Here is a 20,612-nt window from a genome sequence, read left to right as displayed (position 1 = left end):
ATCCATTTATTTATTAGATCAATACGGACGGCACAGTGGCATAGTGGTTAGCACTGTTGCCTCACAGCGCCAGGGACCTGGGTTCAATTCTGGCCTCAGGTCACAGTCTGTGTGGAGTTTGCACATTCTCCCCGTGTCTGCGTGGGTTTCGCCCGGGTGCTCCAGTTTTCTCCCACAGTCCCAAGATGTGCGGGTTAGGTTGATTGGCCATGCTAAAAATTGACTCTAGTGTCAGGGGGATTAGCAGGGTAAATATGTGGGGTCATAGGAATAGGGCCTGGGTGGGATTGTGATCGGTGCAGACTCGATGGGCCAAATGGCCTTCTTCTGCTCAATAAGGACTCTATGATTTGATGTATTATTACTGGATATTAAACACGTGAGCATGATACTCTTTGAAATGGGAAATTTGCAATGGTAGCTGAACCAATCTGGGTGTGTGGCTGGCAGCTAGCACAGTGTTCGTTTAAACCAAGTCAAAATATCACAGAAATGCAATTGCGTTTGAAATTCAACACTGGTTTGGCCAGTTTTGGGTGAATTTCACTGGAAGAATCAGTGTCTTTGAGCAGGTATTTCCGGGCCACATGGTGCGATGATAGGGTGAGGTGAAATGGCAGGAGGAGGTTCATATGGAGTATGAACACTGACTGAGTGAATGTCCTGAATCTGCACGGTACGCAGTTCTGTACGCAGCTCTGTGCGGGCTTGCAAGGAGAATCTGGAGAGATGTTTGTAAAAGAGCTGGTTTCCAACAACTGGCGACCAAGGACTTAGAACAACAATAGTTTCTCCACTATTCTGAGCAACGCTACATGTGTGTACACTGCCCGTGCTCCAGGGAGAACGCCGTGTCACGTGACCCATTAGGTAGCTGCATTATCAGGTGACCACTCCACCTCCACTGCTGACCGGGAGACTCACCTGCCAATATCACTTGTTACACAACGCGACCAAGAGTTAAAAGCACCACTGCAATCGGAGACTCCAAAAGGGCTCAGGGCAGCTCCAAGTTTCATTTAGTAGACTACTAGCTCTTTTACAAAGACTCACAAACAATTCAAAACTAGACTGAATAATGCGTGGTGAGTGGATGGGCTTCAAGGTGGATTCCTCAGTCGGTTACTGCTCCTTCATGTGACACTGCGTTTTATTTATTCCTTCTTGGGATGGGCACATCACTGGCAAAGCCAGCTTATGTTGTCCATTATTACCCAATTGAACTGAGGGCAGAGAACTGTGGATCCGGAGTCACATGCAGGCCAGACCAGGTAAGGACGTTAGCGAACCAGATGGGTTTTTATGACAATTGAATGATGGTTTACTGACCCTAGGTTTAAGAATTTAATTTAAATTCGACCGGCTGCCATGGTGGAATTTGAACCCACGTCCGTACAGCATTAGCCCAGACCTCTGGATTACTATTCCAGTCTCCCATTATAACATATTTATTCCTCTCCCCACTAGAGAACTCCAACACCAGGATGGTTTCTTGCAAGTACAATCGAGAACAAGGCAATCAAAGTGGACTCAGAGCAAAAAAACAAAGTGTAAGGGAGAATTATTGAACGGTACATTGGCAGGAGAATAGGCGGAGAGGTATTGGTACATTTTTGTAATAAATCCACGGAGGCGAAGGTCCCATCACCAAAATGTTCCTTTATTTACAAGACATACTGCACAATAGTGTGCTCCCTGCTTCAGCAGGCAGAGAGACTGACACACCTGCTTTAAATAGGAAACATAAAACTCCCTGATTGGGCCATCAATTTGGACTCAATCAGCGACATCTTTTTGTGTCCAACCAAATAAACGAAATCAAATTAACTCAGGGACAACTCAAAAAGGACAGCTCCCTAAAAAGAGGGGAACCACCTGAAACAAAAAACAAAGTGGAAAGGAAACTTAAAACATCAAATTAAAATGTGATTATCGGCATCAATAATACACCCCAGTCCCTGCGGTGCCCAACGGGCATGGAAGGCGTCAACTGTGCTCCCGGACACCGCATGCTCCCTTTCCAGGGACACCTGGCCACGAATATAGCTGCGGTAAAGGGGGAGACAGTCAGGGTGGACGACCCCCTCGGTTACCCGCTGCCTGGACCTGTTGATGGAACGTCTTGCTAGGCTCAGGAGCAGGTTCACGAGGAGGTCCTCTTCCCGACCCGTCCCCCTCTGCACCATGCACCCGTAGATCAGGAGCGTGGGACTGAAGTGCAAACAAAACATCAATAAAAGGTTTCTAAGGAAACTGAAAAGGTTGCGCAGCCTAAAACACGTAACATAGAAACATGGTCCACGGACTCCACAAGATAGGACTCAAAGCAGGGAGTTCATACTCTAGCAGGCCAACCTCATTTGTCTGACTGAAGTCATTACAATTTTGCTTCTGTAAATCTCCTCTCCTCATCTTGGTTATTTGAGGGGACAATGACGTTGGTATCGAGTCGATCTTGAATTTTTATTTTTATTTTGATGCTTGCTTTTCTTATTTCAAAATCGATTTTACCTAAACTGGCCCACTCTGATTCAGTGTTTGTGCTACCACTGCTTTGAGTGCTGCAAAATACACTTGTAACTGACTGCTCAGTTTGGCACTAAGCCATCTGACCAGCTGCTGTGTGGCTTAATATGTAAAGATTGATGCAGCAAAATATACAAACAGAAGTAACCATTTGAAATTAAACTCATTACAAATTGCTGAAATGTTTATTAGGTTATAATCACCTCTCGCAACCTCGGAACTTCACAAAATGCTTTACCGCCGATAAGTTTGGCTTTATGTGGCAATGGCCTCGTGGTATTGCCACTGGACTAGTAATCCAGAGACTCAGGATAATGCTCTGGGGACCCAGGTTCGAATCCCACCTCAGCAGATGGTGGAATTTGAATTCAATAAAAAATATCTGGAAAGAAGAACCTACCGATGACCATGAAGACCATGTAGCACGGTGGTGCAGCGGTTAGCACTGCTGCCTCACAGCTCCAGGGTCCCGGGTTCAATTCCCGGCTCGGGTCACTGTCTGTGTGGAGTTTGCACATTCTTCCTGTGTCTGCATGGGTTTCCTCCGGGTGCTCCGGTTTCCTCCCACAGTCCAAAGATGTGCGGGTTAGGTGCATTGGCCATGCTAAATTGCCCCTTAGTGTCCGGGGATGTGCGGTTAGAGGGATTAGCGGGGTGAATATGTGGGGTTACGGGGATAGGGCCTGGGTGGGATTGTTGTCGGTGCCGACTCGATGGGCCGAATGGCCTCCTTCTGTACTGTAAGGATTCTATGAAACCATTGTCAATTGTCGGAAAAACACATCTGGTTGAGTCTTTAATTTTCAATTGGCAGGCAGTAACTAGTGGGGTGCCACAGGGATCGGGCTCTTCACAATATATATTAATGATTTGGAAGAGGGAACAAAATGTAACATCACAAAGTTTGCAGATGATACCAAGTTGGGTGGGAGGGTGAACAGTGACAGGGATGCAGAGATCCTTCAGAATGATCTGGACAGGTTGGGTGAGTGGGCTAATCAATGGCAGATGCAGTATAATTTGGATAAATGTGAGGTTATTCACTTTGGAAGCAAAAACAAGGAGGCAGATTACTACCAGAGAGGGGAGTGTGCAGCGGGACCTGGGTGTCCTTGTGCAGCGGGACCTGGGTGTCCTTGTGCACCAGTCACTGAAGGTAAGCATGCAGGTGCAGCAGGCGGTAAAGAAGGCAAATGGTATGTTGGCCTTCATTGTGAGAGGTTCCGAGTACAGGAGCAGGGATGTGTTGTTGCAATTATACAGGGCCTTGGTGAGGCCACACCTAGAATATTGTGTGCAGTTTTGGTCTCCTTTTCTGAGGAAGGATGTTCTTACTCTCCAGGGAGAGCAGTGAAGGTATTCCAAGCTGATTCCGGGAATGGCTGGACTAATGTATGAGGAGAGATTGACTAGATTAAGATTGTTTTAGCTTCAGTTCAAATGAATGAGGGGGGATCTCATAGAGACTTATAAAATTCTAACAGGACCAGACAGGGTGGATGCAGGAAGGATATTCCCACTGGTGGGGGAGTCCAGAACCAGGGGTCACAGTCTGAGGATTCAGAGTAGACCATTTAGGACAGAGATGTAGAGACACTTTTTCACCCAAGGAGTGGTGAGCCTGTGGAATTCATTACCACAGGAAGTAGTTGATGCCAAAACATTGAATCTATTCAAGAGGCGGCTGAATAAAGTACTTGGGATGAATGGGATCAAAGGTTATGGGGAGAAAGCAGGATTAGGCTATTGAGTTGGATGATCAGCCATGATCGTAATGAATGGCGGAGGAGGCTCGAATGGCCAAATGGCCTCCTCTTGCTCCTATCTCTATGTTTCTGTGTTTAATGCCTTTAGGGAAGGAAATCTGAAGTCCTTACCTTATCTGGCCTACATGTGACTCCAGAGCCACAGCAATGTGGGTGGACTCTTAACTGCCCCCCCCACCCCCCCCAAGCCAATTAGGGATGGACAATAAATACTGGCCCAGCCACTCAGCCATTAAAGAAATTTTAAAAAGTCACTGTTATAATGTAGGGAATGCAGCAGCCAATATGTGCACAGCAAGCTCCCAGAAACAGCGCAGGATAACATTTATTGTTGTGACTCAGGACTGTGGAGAACACCTCAAACTCTTATCCCAAAAGTGCAATGCCATCTTTTACAGAATGCAGCAGGCAATGTGAACACCAGGTTCCACAACAGCATCAACTCCTAGGGTGGTCCGGTACAGCAAGAGGGTCAATCCTGTCTGAACTGGCTCTCTGTATCACTCCCCTTGTCTTACCCCATTGGCCTTCTGGCCTTTCCAGTATAAATTGGCAATTTTGAAAGTTACTATTGAATCTTCTCTCACCGGTCAAGTTTAATAGAAAAGAAATCCTCTGAACTCCCTGCAGCCATGGCTCCGCTAAGTCACTCAGCTGTACCTCAGGAACTGGCAATCGGCAATAAATGCCACCCTCGCCAGGCACACCGGCAACCCTAAGAATGATTTATTTTGGTAAAAGAACGAGGCGGCTCTACAAAGTTGTTGGCTGAGGGGGTTAAATGTTGTGTGGCCAACATACAGCGCAGCACTGAAGTAATGTTGCATTTAATCTTTCCACATTAAACATCAGAATCTCTGCTGCCAATCAAACCAAACAAAATCGAACCCCAAACCTGCCAGCAGAGCGTGACTGGTGTAACACCCCTGTCACACCTTTGACTGATGTGTGTGGGTTTCAAATAAAACAATAAAGTCTTGTTAACCTTGACTGGGTATTCCTGAAAGAACACAGTCATCACGAGGCTAGTCTCAACTCATTCAATGAGTTACAAATGCAGAGCAGTCACACGAGGTTATGTACACAGACAGACCAGCTTGAATGAGCTGTGAAATCACAGAGATGTCTGCTTTGTTAGAATTCTACTGAGGGCAATCCACTCTCTACCCATTCCCGGTCCCCAGCGTCCCTGGATTACTAGTCCAGTGACAACGCCACAACGCCACCGCCTCCCCTAAAGGCGAGGCCTGGACATTCCAATGTCCTCTTCTCCAACCACCAGCCTCCCATCCTAAACCTTGGAGAATTTCCAACCCATCCATAATGCAGCCACCCCCATTCCATCCTTCACCCCTTCATCGGCCTCCCTGTGCTCTACCCCAGTGCACCAAAGGCAAAAAATCCTTTGCTCCCACTCCCGAGTCCCCCCTCTACCTACCCTGTTATCAGTTGGAGAAAATATGCTAATGCCCAGGATGTAAACCATGTGACCAGCAGATATTGTTCAGTGGATTTTTCAGGTTAACTTAGCAGCATTTGGTGTGAAGGAATAGCCGCTGAACTTGCATATTACCAATAGTTGTCGAATCTTTATAGTAAATCTGCTTGCTGAGAAATCCTGTACCATATCTCCAAATAAATCAACCCCTTCCTTAGTTTATCGGTCCTGTGTGATATTAGTAAGTTTGTATGAAGCAAACATAGAAATAGAACATTACCTACCCATCCCGCTACATCCTAAGATAAAAGAAAAAGGTACAAAAAGATCACAAAAGTCGGAGGTCACGTACCAACCGACTCAAGAACAGCTTCTTCCCTGCCGGTCTGACTTTTGAATGGACCTACCTTGCATTAAGTTGAACTTTCTCTACACCTTAGCTATGACTGTAACACTACATTCTGTACTCTCTCACTTCCTTCTCTATGAACGGTATGTTTTGTCTGTATAGCGCGCAAGAAACAATACTTTTCACTGTATACGAATACATGTGACAATAATAAATCAAATCAAAAACCCATGTACATACGTGTGATCTCCTCTTGCTTCCTGTACAACCCAATCGCCTCCCGCTACGTCACCACTGACGACAGACCCTTCAGAGACCTGCACCCGATTCTCCCAAAACTTCCCATAAACCCAGCAACCTTCCGACCCCAGCTTTGTGACGAGACTTTCCATCTCCCAAACGGCCATTCCTTTCGGGTTGTCACCTCTGGACGTACCTCGGGTCATCGCTCTGTGATACAGGTTCTACACAAGCGCTAGTGTGTACACTGCAGCAACACCTATTTAAGAGTCAAGGTAAACAGTTTATCCTGGCTCCTCGGAGGAGGTTGGGCTGGGATTACCGGGGGAGGAATGCCGCTCGGAGGTTTGTCTTCCGCTGGTTTGGTTGGTTGCCTGTCCCCTTACCCATCTGTGGGGAGTGGTTTGGCTGCTGGTGGCAACTACCTGTTTCCAAAATGGCCTCAACCAACAAGTATTCTACTTCCTGCAGGCAGAGGCCAAGGAAAACATGCATAGAACACCACAACCTGAAGCATCGCCTCCAGATCACTCAGCAGATACCTGAGAACACCAGAACCTGAAGGCTCCCCTTCAAGCCCTCACCATCCTGACTTGGAAATACATCGGCCATTCGCTCACTGTCACTGGGTCGAAATCCTAGAATCCCCCCCCCCCGCCCCTCCCTATATCCGCACAGTGGGTGTACCTACACCACAGGGACTGCAGAGGTTCACGGAGACAGCTGACCACCACCTTCTCAAGGGGCAATTAGGGATGGGCAGGAAATGCTGGTGTCACCGACATCCCATAAAGGAAACACAAACAGAATGATCTTGGGCGGCACGGTAGCACAGTGGTTAGCACTGCTGCCTCACAGCACCAGGGACCCGGGTTCGATTCCCAGCTTGGGTCACTGTCTGTGTGGAGTTTGCACATTCTCCCCGTGTCTGTGTGGGTTTCCTCCGGGTGCTCCGGTCTCCTCCCACATTCTGAAAGGTATGTAGGTTAGATGGGTTGGCCGTGCTAAATTGCCCTTTAGTGTCAGGAGATTAGTAGGGTTAATAGGTAGGGCTACAGGGATAGGGCCTGGTTGTTGGTGCAGACCCGATGGACCGAATAGCCTTCTTCTGCACTGCAGGGATTCTATGATTCTTAACAAAAACAGAAAATGCTGGAAAAACTCAGCAGGTCTGACAGCATCTGTGGAGAGAGAATAGAGCCAACGTTTCGAATCTGGATGACCGTTCTTCAGAGCTTAAGTCTTGTTAGAACAAGCTGTTGCAATCAGATGTTAATGGATGGTTAAGATACTCTGACTGTGTCTCGGGAAGCCAATTTACTGAGAGCTCCGTACACAGAGGCAGCCATCATTTCCATGATGAACAGTGACCACTAGTGGTGTAGATGCTCACTGCAACTCTAACAGCACCCGCAGAAAACTCCAACCTCACCTTCTCTCCAAAATCGTCCTTCCTGTTGAGCATTTCCCGCAGCGTTTGAAGAATTTTAATGCAGAGTTTCTCTTCCTTATCCATCAGCTTTTTCGAATGATTAATCAACCTGTGGTTAAATTAACAGAGTATCAGTACTGCCTTCCTCTGGGAACTCGCACAGATAACAAGATATCCTCAAATCCCAGCAGCTCACATTGTTTCACGCTGCAGGCGTGTCGATCGTGTTTCGATAGGGAGGAGGTTTAATGATGATCCACCTCATTATATGTCAGGCTTCACTGCACTCAGTAAATGCTCAGGAAGACTTAAAAAGCTCTGAAATGTCTCTTTGAAACATCATTGCAGTTGTGATTCATGTGAATCTGAATTAATGATACCAAAATGTGAGATGTATTTCCATGGGCGTGACAACATTACATGATCACCGGAGAGGCGATGGCCTAGTGGTATTATCCCTAGACTATTAATCCAGAAACTCAGCTAATGTTCTGGGGACCCGGGTTCGAATCCCACCACAGCAGATGGTGGAATTTGAATTCAGTAAAAAAATATCTGGAACTAAGAATCTACTGATGGCCATGAAACCATTGTCGATTGTCGGAAAAACCCACCTGGTCCACTAATGTCCTTTAGGGAAGGAAATCTGCCATCTTTATCCAGTCTGGCCTACATGTGACTCCAGAGCCACAGCAATGTGGTTGACTCTCAACCGCCCTTAGGCAACTCAGGATGGGCAATAAATGCTGGCCAGCCAGCAACGCCCATGTCCTAGGAATGAATAAAAAAACACCCAAAGCTCCGGGCAAGTTTAAAGCTATTTTCGGAGTGAAAGAAGATGAAATCGTTCTGCACCCAATGCTGCAAAACAAACTCGCTGGCAAATAGCAGCCCAATCCACCTGGCTACTTTCATGCAGTTAAAATTGATCGCTGGAGGAAGCTCCCAGATCACGGAGGGAACTTGTGAAAGACTTGATACCAAAGAGGGGCAAAACATCCTGCAGAATATTGGGCAGCACGGTGGCACAGTGGGTGTGTAGCACTGCTGTCTCACAGCACCAGGGACCCGGGTTCAATTCCAGCCTTGGGTCACTGTCTGCGTGGACTTTGCACATTCTCCCCGTGTCTGTGTGGGTTTCCTCTGGGTGCTCCGGTTTCCTCCCACAGTCCAAAGATGTGCGGGTTAAGGGGGATTGGCAATGCTAAATCGCCCCTTGGTGTCAAGAGGGATTAGCAGGGTAAATCCATGGGGTTACGGGGATGGGGCCTGGTTGTGATCGGTGCAGACCCGATGGGCCGAACGGCCCCCTTCTGCACAGTAGGGATTCTATGGTTCTATGGGAATAGTAGCTGCTGGAGATGCGTCACATAAAGATATGGCGAATGTTTGGACAAATCAAAGGTTAGCTGGAATAATGTTAGCGAAAAAGGATGAAATCCTAATGGCACCAATACTTTATCTGGCTTTTGAATACAGGAAACCAGAGAGTACAGACTAGAGCCTACTCCTGTTCCTAATTCATAAATCAGTGAGACATTCTCAACTCGAATCGTTATTGGTGGACTGGGATCTATTGTAGGTGGGTGAGCATGGGGAGAGTGGGGGTGGGGTGGGGGAAATGTGTGAACGAGACTTGGTCGGACTTAAAATGTAGGCAGCAGAGCTCTGGGTGTGGCAGTAAGTCACCATTAGTACATCAGTGTGTGTGCGCGCCTCTGCGTGTGTGCGTCAGTGAGGGCATGGTATAAAAACAGTATGGTGGCACAGTGGTTAATGCTGCTGCCTCTCAGTGCCAGGGGCTCGGGTTGAATTCCGGCTTTGGGTGACCGTCTATTGGGTGGCGTCTGCACGTTCTCCCTGGGCCGGATTGTACAGCGTCGCTCGACCCGAGACCAGAAAATCCTGTCCGAGGTCAAAGAACCTTCCCATTGTCCGCTCCAATTCTCATGGCGGACAGGACGGTAAAACTCCAGCGCCAGTGTCTGCCTGGGTTTCCTCTAGGTTCCTAACACAGCCAGAAAGATGTGTAGGTTAGGGTGGATTGGCCATGGTGACTGTGACAGGGATAGGGCAGAGGGGACGGCCTGGCGAAGATACTCTGTCAGAGAGTTGGAGGGGCTGAATGGCCTCTTCAGCACTGGAGTGAATTTGGTGATGGGAGTGTCAACTTCAGGTCACTTTCAAAGAAATAATTAAAATTCATTTCCAACCCTCAATCCCAAGGCTAATCACCCCCCCCCCCCACACACCTGATGCACTCTCCACGTTCACCACTTACTTGCTCATGAAAGCTCCACTTTCACATCCCAGCTGAGCTTCGCTTCCATCGGGGAAGAGTAGTTCTGGGCTGTGGAGCACATCCACCAGCAGGGAAAACTCGGCATGGACCATGGGCTGGAACTGCTGTTCGAGAGTGGCCACAATGTCCTGGAGATGAATGCAACGGAACGTTAGGCGACTCAGTGACCTTCACACACTCTCGTGTCGACTGCTAGCTGACCACATCGGGGGGGCTGTGAAAGCACTCACCCTCTAACATGTCCCATTGGACGAGGCCAATGTTAAGAATGATTATTAGAATCTACCGAGTCAATCGCACAATGGGGAACCAGAATATCTCCATGGAAAGTGGGGACATTACTGAGAAACGACAATGGCTCCATTGCCACGTCAATAAGTGGTTCACTTTCCGGGGTTGGCAGTGCTTTAGTCCACTGGGCAAGGCGCACATCACACCAAACCGCCAGGATTTGGCCGCTGCTGGGATCAGGATCAGGATGGGCAGGAGCTAAGAACAGCCCCACTGACCGGCCCGTCGGTTCTCCGGCCTTATCCGGCCATCGGGACATATTTACGGAGGCAGGATTGGGTTCCGACAGGACTACCCACCCACCCACAGCTCACCAAGTGCCTCATTCAGCAGACAACTAGGGGGGGGCGGGGGGGGGGGGGGGGGGGGGGGGGGGAGCCTTACGGCCCTTCCAGCTTTCCCAGATCAGGAGCAGCCACAGGGTCACCTGTAGAAGGGCTTTGTCCGCCAAAAACACCACCATCTCCTTCCACCCGCACCACAACCACCAATTGTGTGGCACAGTGGTTAGCACTGTTGCCTCAGAGCGCAGGGACCTGGGTTCAATTCCAGCCTTGGGTCACTGTCCGTGTGGAACCGGCACTTTCTCCCAGTATCTGCGTGGGTTTCCTCCGGGTGCTCCGGTTTCCTTCCACAGTCCGAAAGATGTGCAGGTTAGGTGGATTGGCCATGCTAAATTCTCCCTCAGTGTACCCGAACAGGCACCAGGGTGTGGCGACTAGGGGATTTTCACAGTAACTTCATTGCAGTGTTAATGTAAGTCTACTTGTGACACTAATAAATAAACTTTAAACTTAAAATCAGCAGTGGCACAGTTACTGAATCCATTTGTAATTAAAGATTTAGCAGAATTGGAGAGAGAGCATCCTCTCTGTTACTTTAACCTCTATGGTAGCCTGCTGCTCCTCTCATGCTGGGAAGCCTTTATTGGGCCTTCAGCTGTGAGAATCTACCCACCACGCTTACAAACAAAGATACAAATTCAAACAGGAAAAGGCCATTTGGCCCATCCAGCCTCATCTGTCATTTGGTTATGGCCTGAGTTTTATTTTCCTGTCTGCCTCCTATAACCTTAGACTCTCTCAGCAGTCAAGAACCTGTTTAACTCAGTGACCCAGTCTCCACCGCTCCATGGGGAAGAAAATTCCCCTGAGTAACCACCCTCAGGGGAAAACATTTCTTCTCATCTTCGATTTAAATGGGAGAGCCCTTCTTTTTAAACAGTGTCCTCCTCGTTGTAGTTTCAATTAGGTCACCTCTTATTCTTCTAAAAGATACAAGTCCAATTTTTCCTCAAGGTAACCCTCCTTAACTGGGCAGGCGACCCTCTCCCAAGGCAATTCAGGGGCATCTCGGTGAAAATCCCAATGAGTGGCCGTTTCTCCCATGGGCAGGTTTACAAAATTATGAATTAGGCCAAGGAATAGGCCGCTTGTCGCACCACTCGCCACATCCTGCCAACTGGAAAAAGATCCATTTATGCCAACACTGTTTCCTGTCAGCTGGCCAATCCTCTATAAAATTATAGAATCCCTACAGTGCAGGAGGAGGTCATTCGGCCTATCGAGACTGCACCGACAACAATCCCACCCAGACTCTATCTCTGTAACCCCACACATTTACCCGGCTAATCCCCCTAACCTACACATCTTTGTGACTCTAAGGGGGCAATTTAGCACGGCCAATCAACCTAACCCACACATCTTTGGACTGTGAGAGGAAACCGGAGCACCCGGAGGAAACCCACGCAGACACGGGGAGAACATACAGAACTCCACACAGGCAGTGATCCAAACCAGAATTCGAACCCGGGTCCCTGGTGCTGTGAGGCAGCAGTGCTAACCACTGTGCCACCGTGCTGCTATCCACGCCAATATGTTGCCCCCTACTCTATGAGCTTTCATTTTCCTCAATCATCTTTGATGTGGGACCCCTTACCAAATACCTTCTGGTTTGACATCCAGAAATAACCCCGAGTCTTGCTCCCACCTTCAGAGCGAAAATTCAGCTCCAAGTGTTGATTACCAAGTGATAGATCCCTGAACATTGACGCTCGGCTAATGCTCTTCACTATTTCCCCTTTACTCATCCTGGGATACTGTTTGATGGTTCTCAGCCTGTGAGGTCTATTCGATTGCTTGTGCTTGATGGATAGGAGCAGGCTGCTTGGCCAGTGGAGCTACAATCATGTCTGAATCTGTCCTGGCAACAGGCCTTTTTCAGGCAGCGTTAATGCATCATGTGAATGAGCAAAACGGGACTGACCTACCCTTTCACTAAATCACAAGCCTCTCTTTAAAGTCTCGCTCAGACTAATCATTGGGTTCTGCACACTTGCAATCGTGGCCTATGTTTATTTACTGGGGGGAGTCATGTCCCTGATCTTTAACCAAAACTCAGTGGCAATGCATTATCACACATTAAATGTAGATCATCAAAACCTACAGCACAGATGGAGGCCATTCAGCCTCTGCCTGATCTTTATAAAAGCTATCTAATCTAGTCCCACTCTTTCCCCACAGCCCTACAAATGTTTTGAATATATTTTCGATAGCTACTGACAGGACGCAGTGCACCAACTGGCCATAGCATTTTTGCCAGCACTTTCCAAATGCTAACACTCCAGGGCAGCACGGTGGCGCAGTGGTTAGCACTGCTGCCTCACAGCACCAGGGACTCGGGTTCAACTCCAGCATCGGGTCACTGTCTGTGTGGAGTTTGCACATTCTCCCCGTGTCTGCGTGGGTTTCCTCCGGGTACTCCAGTTTCCTCCCACAGTCCAAAGATGTGCTGGTTAGGCTGATTGGCCATGCATTGACCCTCGTGTCAGGGGGATTAGCAGGGTAAGTATGTAGGGTTATGGAAACAGGACCTGGGTGGGATTGTGCAGACTTGATGGGCCGAACGGCCTCCTTCTGCACTGTAGGGATTCTATTCTATGGTTCAAATCGAGAAGGACAAGAGCAGCAGACGTATGGGAACACCACCACCTGCAAGTTTCCCTCCAAGTCACTCATCATCCTGACTTGGAAATACATCACTGTTCCTTCACTGTCGCTGGGTCAAAATCCTGGAACTCCCTCCCTAACAGCACTGTGGGTGTACCTACACCACATGAACTGCAGCGGTTCAGGAAGGAAGGTCACCACCACCTTTTCAAGGGCAACTAGGGATGGGCAACAAATGCTGGACTAGCCGGCGACACTTACATCCAAGAATGTATTTTTTAAAATAATTCTCATGAATGAGAATTGTGTCCAGTTCTGGTCACCCTGTTATAGAAAGGATATTATTAAACTAGAAAGAGTGCAGAAAAGATTGACTAGGATGCTACCGGGACTTGATGGTTTGAGTTATAAGGAGAGGCTGGATAGACTGGGAATTTCTTCTCTGGAGCGTAGGAGGCTGAGGGGCGATCTTAGAGAGGGCTATAAAATAATGAGGGGCATGGATCAGCTAGATAGTCAATATCTTTTCCCAAAGGTAGGGGAGTCTAAAACTAAGGGCATAAGTTTAAGGTGAGAGGGGAGAGATACGAAAGGGTCCAGAGGGGTAATTTTTTCACACAGAGGGTGGCGAGTGTCTGGAACAAGCTGCCAGAGGCAGTAGTAGAGGCGGATACAATTTTGTCATTTGGAAAGCATTTAGACAGTTACATGGGTAAGATGGGTATAGAGGGATATGGGCCAAATGCGGGCAATTGGGATTAGCTTAGTGGTTAAAAACTGGGTGGCATGGACAAGTTGGGCCAAAGGGCCTGTTTCCATGCTGCAAAACTCTATGACTCTACAAAGAACAAAGAAAGAACAAAGAACAATACAGCACAGGAACAGGCCCTTCGGCCCTCCAAGCCCGTGCCGCTCCCTGGTCCAAAGTAGACCATTCTTTTGTATCCCTCCATTCCCACTCCGTTCATGTGGCTATCTAGATAAGTCTTAAACGTTCCCAGTGTGTCTGCCTCCACCACCTTGCCTGGCAGCGCATTCCAGGCCCCCACCACCCTCTGCGTAAAATACGTCCTTCTGATATCCGTGTTAAACCTCCCACCCACTCACCTTGAACCTATGACCCCTCGTGAACGTCACCACCGATCTGGGAAAAAGCTCTATGTACAGTTTAATTTCTAAGCCTCCAGCCTAACTTTCGATTGTCTATTCAAAAGGATGAGTTTTACCTGCAGTTTCTCTATGATATTCCTGTAGTCCAAGGTCAGTCCACTGGCTGCATCTTTATAGCGTGGCGCACCGCGAGCAGACATTCGCCAGCCTATTGCTGCCCTCTGTACCATGTTGGAGTGAGTCTTCATAAACAGAGTGTTGACTTGGCTGTCCAGATCCACCGGGATCGCTATCGCCCGGCCTTTAGCTGCAATTAAACATTAAAATACCACTTTCACTTCACGGTTTTCCCCTCGTGACACAGTGATAGAACTCTCACCTCGAATAGGCTTGACTCCCCACTCGAGACACTTGACCATGTCAGCTAGCCTGATGTTTCAGTGCATCACTGAGGGAGTGCTGCACTGTCAGAAGGACAGAGAAGATGCCAAAAAGAGAGAAAGGGAGATTCCCCGGAGCTCTGGCTGATATTTTCAGCAACAGATTGTGGTGTTGCTTATCTCACAGATGTCTGTGGGAGCTTACTATACAAACATCAACCGCACTATTGCCCACATTACATCGGTGATCACACAACAAAAATACTTTGATTGGATGTGAAAGGCTCGAGATCATTCCGAGCTTGAGAGAGATGTTGTAGAAATGCAAGTTCCTGCTTCTTCAAGTCTAACAATGAATGTCTCACAGAAACATTGATAAACTGCGATGCCACAGTGAGGAAAGCGAACAATGAGAAATAGAAGATGCTCTGTTTTCCAGAACCCAGTGACATGGCTGGACACAGAACAGGATAGCTCGCACTCTGCCTGGGCAGCACGTAATACAAAAGGCAAATGAGATGTTGGCACTTATAGCAAAGGGACTGAAGGATAAAATTAGAGAAGCGTTGTTGCAATTGTATGGGGTGTTGGTGAGACCACACCTGGAGTATTATGTCCAGGTTTGGTCTCCTTATTTGAGGAAGAATGTGGTGGCATTCGAGGCAGTTCAGGGGAGGTTCACCAGATTGATTCCTGGGCTGAAGGGGTTGACATATGAGGCTTATCCTTACTGGAGTTTAGAAGGATGAGAGGGGACCTGATCGAGGTATATAAAATTTTAAAAGGGATTGATAAAGTAAACATAGACCTCTTGTTTCCTCTTGTGGGGCAATCTAGAACAAGAGGTCACAGGTTTTGGTTGAGAAGCAGTAGATTTAAAACTGAGATGAGGAGGAACTACTTCTTGTCGAGAGCGATGAACTTATGGAACTCGCTGCCCCACAGCGCGGTGGATTCTGAATCGTTGAATGGTTTCAAGAGGGGGATGGAGATATTTCTAATTTAAAAAAGGGAAAGAGGGGTATGGGGAACAGGTGGGGAGGTGGATTTGAGACCAGGGAGAGATCAGCCATGATCAGATTGAATGGTGGAGCAAGCTCGAAGGGCTGAATTTGCCAACTTCTGCTCCTAATTCCTATGTTCCTATGCTTTAACCCATTCACCCAACTTCCCTTTGCCCAACAAGACATGAGGTGTGAGTTTTTACAATTTCCAGAGTCAACCATTCCGAATACTCTCGGGACAGACCTTCCAGCTTGCATCCGCTTTGAGGCATTCGGTGCTCTGACTCCGGCTGTTGAAGATTAGGCCTAACTCCCCTCAGCTCCAAGCAGAAAGCCAGCAGACAGGGGAGCCTGCCATCCCTTATGGCAGCCAGCTGCTTTGTGGGTCAGCCCCATGGGATAATAGTCAAGTGTGTCTACCCTCCCCAGAATTCCTCCCTCCCTCCCTCACTGCTCCCGTGCCTCTCCCAAGTGGACCCATCCCAAATCCTGTGGCTGAAAGGAACCTTCTGTCAAATCAGATAGATTGCTAAAACAAGCAGCCAACTTTTCTCAAGATGCAAACTTACCAACTTCAGCCAAGGTCTTAATACAAGACTCCACTGATGCCTTCTGCGATGGATTTGGCCAAGTACAGTTGTAAATTCTAAAGGCAGTCTGCAGCAGTTGGATAAATATTGGCTGGTGCGTCTGTGGACATGAAGAAATGTGAAACGACCATTAAAAACTTTCCCTGAATAATACCCGGTGTACTCCTCTGATAAGTAGCTGACGTACAGCCTGTAGCTCAGGGCAGTGAGCTGGACGGACATCAGATGCAATTTTGAACTGGGATTAAATTGATTTCAAAGTTGGGGGCGCCGCCCGGATCTTTGTACATTACTTTCCACTGTTCTGAAGAAACCATTCGGATTCAGTGCTGATCCAGTAGACATGCCAAGCTTTGATCAAACAGGATCTAACCCGCCCACTCAAATACAGATCAGGAGGTCGTGATGACGTGCACTTAACATAAACAGCAGGATGTCCTCATGCCGGCCAGGGGTTGTGCAAAGCGCAATGTCAAACGGAGACGATAAATGGGCATACATTTTCAAACAGCAACACTTTTTCCACAAATATTAACATTGCCTTGCTTCCTACCGCCAGGAATCCCTGGATGAACATATTCTGTGGGTGGCCAGGGAGTCTCTGGCTCCATCACCCACTCCGTCACACACTGAAGGATAGAACGTTTGCCACGTGCAAATGAAACAATTATTAGGTGGGGGCACAACCATTTGATCAAGGTGCACATTTTTAGAATGCACCTGGTGGCTTAGAATCCTGGAATTGAGAAAGTGAATGGGAGTCACTTAGCCAGCACTGGTGTCACAGTGCGAGAGTCTCAATGCTGGTCGGTATGAACGAACAGCTTGAAGATCTTCAGCCATTTATTTATTCCTCACACCGAGGAACAAGTAAACACTCGTGTGTGAGGGCAATGATCACATGATTCTGTTAAAAGGGTGGTAAAAGGAGTCGGGAACAATTAATTTGATTTATTATCACATGTATTAGTATATAGTAAAAAGTTTCTTGCTCGCTATGCAGACAAAGCATACCGTTCATAGAGAAGGAAAGGAGTGCAGAATGTAGTGTTACAGTCATAACTAAGGTGTAGAGAAAGATCAACTTAATGCGAGGTAAGTCCATTCAAAAGTCTGACGGCAGCAGGGAAGAAGCTGTTCTTGAGTCGGTTGGTACGTGACCTCAGACTCTTGTATCTTTTTCCCAACGGAAGGAGGTAAAGAGAGAGAATCTCTGGGGTGTGTGGGGGCTTTGATTATGTTGGCTGCTTTGCCGAGGCAGCGGGAAGTGTAGACAGAGTCAATGGATGGGAGGCAGGCTTGCGCGCATTTACACATGATTAAATTAATATTCCTCATCAGTCTTTATCGAGGATCAAGTTGCTGTCCAAGACAACGTGAAATAGGAGGTCATCGAGATTTTGGATAGACTAAGAATTTGTCAAAAGGAGGTATTAAATAGGTTGTCCATACTTAAAGTTGCTAAGTTACCAGGACCAGGTGAGTTCCATCACTGGGAGGAATAAGGATGGACATTGCAGAGGGACTTGTCATAATATTCCAATCCTCCTTAGGTACTGGGGTGGTGCCAGCTGTCTGGGGATTGGGTACCACTGCACACTTACTCAAACAGCATGCAAGGATAAACCCAGCAACTACACCAGCCAGTTTAATCTCGCTGGGAGGAAATATTTTTGAAACAATGCTCAGGGAGAAAATTAACAGTCACTTGGACAAATATGAATTGAATGAGGAAAGTCAGTGCAGAATTGTGAATAGCAAATCATGTTTAACCAGCTTGCTTGAGATTTTTGAGTTACCAGACAGTGGCACAATGGTTAGCACTGCTACCTCACAGCACCAGGGACCTGGGTTCTGTTCCCGGCTCAGGTCACTGTCTGTGTGGAGTTTACACATTCTCTCCATGTCTGCGTGGGTTTCCTCCGGGTGCTCTGGTTTCCTCCCAAAGATGTGCAGATTAGGTGCATTGGCCATGCTAAATTCTCCCTCAGTGTACCCGAACAGGTGCCGGAGTGTGGCGACGAGGAGATTTTCACAGTAACTTCATTGCAGTGTTAATGTAAGCCTACTTGTGACACTAATAAATAAACAAACTAAGAGGGTTGATAAGGGCAATGTTGTTGATATGGTGTACAGGGACTTCCATAAGGCATTTGATACACTGCCACACAACAGTCTGGTGAGCAGAGTTAGAGTTCGTGGAATAAGGCGGAAGGAACAACACAGACACAGGACAGGCTGAGTGACAGGAAACAGGGTCATGGGGAACGGTTATTGTTTGGGTTGGAAGGATGTATACAGTGGGGTTCTCCAGGGGTTGGCGTTGGGACCCTTGTTTTTCTTGATACATATTAACAACATAGACCTTGGTGTACAGGGTACAATTTCAAAATATTTGGGGAGAATTACGAACTGTGAGGAGGATAATGTAGAAGTTCAAAAGGACATGAGTTGTTGTAATAGGCGGAGAAATGGCAGAGGAAATTTGATGCAGGGAAGTTTGAAGTGGTTGCTTTTGGTAGGAAAAACCCAGAGAGAAAATAAAGAGTGCAATTTGAAAAGAGGTGCAGGAGCAGAGGAAGCAGGGTGTGCACAGATTACTGTAGGTGGCAGGACAGGTTGAGAGTGCAGTTAACAAAACATTTGGGCTTTATCAATAAGAACATAAAGTACAAGAACAAGGAGGTTAGGATAAACTGGTGTAAAACCCTGGTTTGATCTCAGCTGGAGTATTGTGTCCGGTTCTGGGTGTTTCAGCAGGGATGTGAAGACATTAGAGAGGGTGCAGAAAAGATTCACGAGAGTGGTTCCAGGGATGAGGAACATCAGTTGTGTAAATAGATTGGAGAAGCTGGGGCTATTGCCATTGGAGAAAAAGGGACTTCATTCAGGTGTTCAAGATCCTGAGAGGTCTGGACAAGACAAACGGGGAGAAACTGTTCCCATTGGTGGAAGGATGAAGAACAAGAGAGCATCGTGACAAAGGCATTGGTAAGAGTCACAGCAGCAACATGAGCGGAAAATATTTCTGCATAGTAAGTGATTCGGATCTGAAATGCACGGACTGGGTCTGGTGGAAGCAGATTCCAAAGGGAATCAGATAATTATAGGATGAGGAAAAAAAAACACAGGGAGAAAAATACAGGGTTTCGGGGTAAGGTGGGGGAATGAGAAGAGGTGCTTTGCTCTTCTGAAGCTCCAAATAGTCCCTGCAATCATTCTCTGAGACCCAGAGAATATCCAGAGAATGAGTGTTCAAATCCCACCTTGCCAGCTGGTCCATTTGAATTTAGTTAAAATGCTGGAAATAATAAAAGAAAACCTTCTAAAGCTAAAAGTGATCAATGATGTAGTCGGGTTGTGGGAAAAACACTCACTGGATCAAGGGGTCCTATAGGGAAGGAAATCTGCTGTCATTACCCGGTCTGGTCTATGACTCCAGTCATGATGTGGAGATGCCGGCGTTGGACTGGGATAAGCACAGTAAGAAGTCTCACAACACCAGGTTAAAGTCCAACAGGTTTATTTGGTAGCAAATACCATAAGCTTTCGGAGCGTGCTGCTCCTTCGTCAGATGGAGTGGTCTCTGTTCTCCAACAGTGCACAGACACAGAAATCAAGTTACAGAATACTAATTATTGTCTGGAGACAATACACATCTCTTTAACCTGTGTTTAATGTTCCCTCCAACCACATTATCTGTACCTTTTAAGACCTGGCTGGCTGTAGAGATTTGCATTCTAATTAGTATTCTGTAACTTGATTTCTGTGTCTGTGCACTGTTGGAGAACAGAGACCACTCCATCTGACGAAGGAGCAGTGCTCCGAAAGCTTATGGTATTTGCTACCAAATAAACCTGTCGGACTTTAACCTGGTGTTGTGAAACTTCTTACTGTGCTATGACTCCAGTCACAGACTAATATGGTTGACTCTTAACCGCCACCTGAAGCAAGCCCCTTGGTCTAGAGGTAGCTGATAAATATTCAGCTTGCTAGTGTTGTGAAGTTGAGTAGAGTAATTGTAGATTGAGGAGTGTAATGCTAGAGTTTGCTGTTTGTAAAATTGTAGAAAGAATTGTACAATGTTAGGTGAAAGCATTGCATGAGCCTTTTAAAAGGTGATGCTTTTTCTGTGTTTAGAAAGTTTTTAATAAATGCAGGTGCATATGGCGTCCCAGGATGAAACATTTGTATCGGAAGGCCAGGCAGCAGGGTTGCCTTGGTGACAGGCTTTCA

The 20,612-nt window shown here is 47.2% G+C and overlaps 1 protein-coding gene across 5 annotated transcripts in view; it reads right to left on the bottom strand.

The window, feature by feature from the left end:
- Nucleotides 1-20,612, bottom strand: part of itpr2 (inositol 1,4,5-trisphosphate receptor, type 2) — a 252,424-nt gene that overhangs the window by 93,429 nt on the left and 138,383 nt on the right. For all 5 annotated transcript variants that reach the window (XM_078235257.1, XM_078235259.1, XM_078235258.1 and 2 more), the window contains 4 exons: nucleotides 16,356-16,476; nucleotides 14,519-14,709; nucleotides 10,033-10,181; nucleotides 7,752-7,860 (listed from right to left, as the gene is read on the bottom strand). In XM_078235257.1, coding sequence (XP_078091383.1) covers nucleotides 7,752-7,860; nucleotides 10,033-10,181; nucleotides 14,519-14,709; nucleotides 16,356-16,476 — 570 coding nt within the window. The remainder of the gene's footprint in view (nucleotides 1-7,751; nucleotides 7,861-10,032; nucleotides 10,182-14,518; nucleotides 14,710-16,355; nucleotides 16,477-20,612) is intronic.

This window comes from Mustelus asterias, chromosome 19 (genome assembly GCF_964213995.1).
Source record: "Mustelus asterias chromosome 19, sMusAst1.hap1.1, whole genome shotgun sequence".
Lineage (NCBI taxonomy): Eukaryota > Metazoa > Chordata > Chondrichthyes > Carcharhiniformes > Triakidae > Mustelus > Mustelus asterias.
The sequence above is the reverse complement of the archived record's forward strand: the minus strand, read 5'-3'. Positions and strand labels throughout refer to the sequence as shown.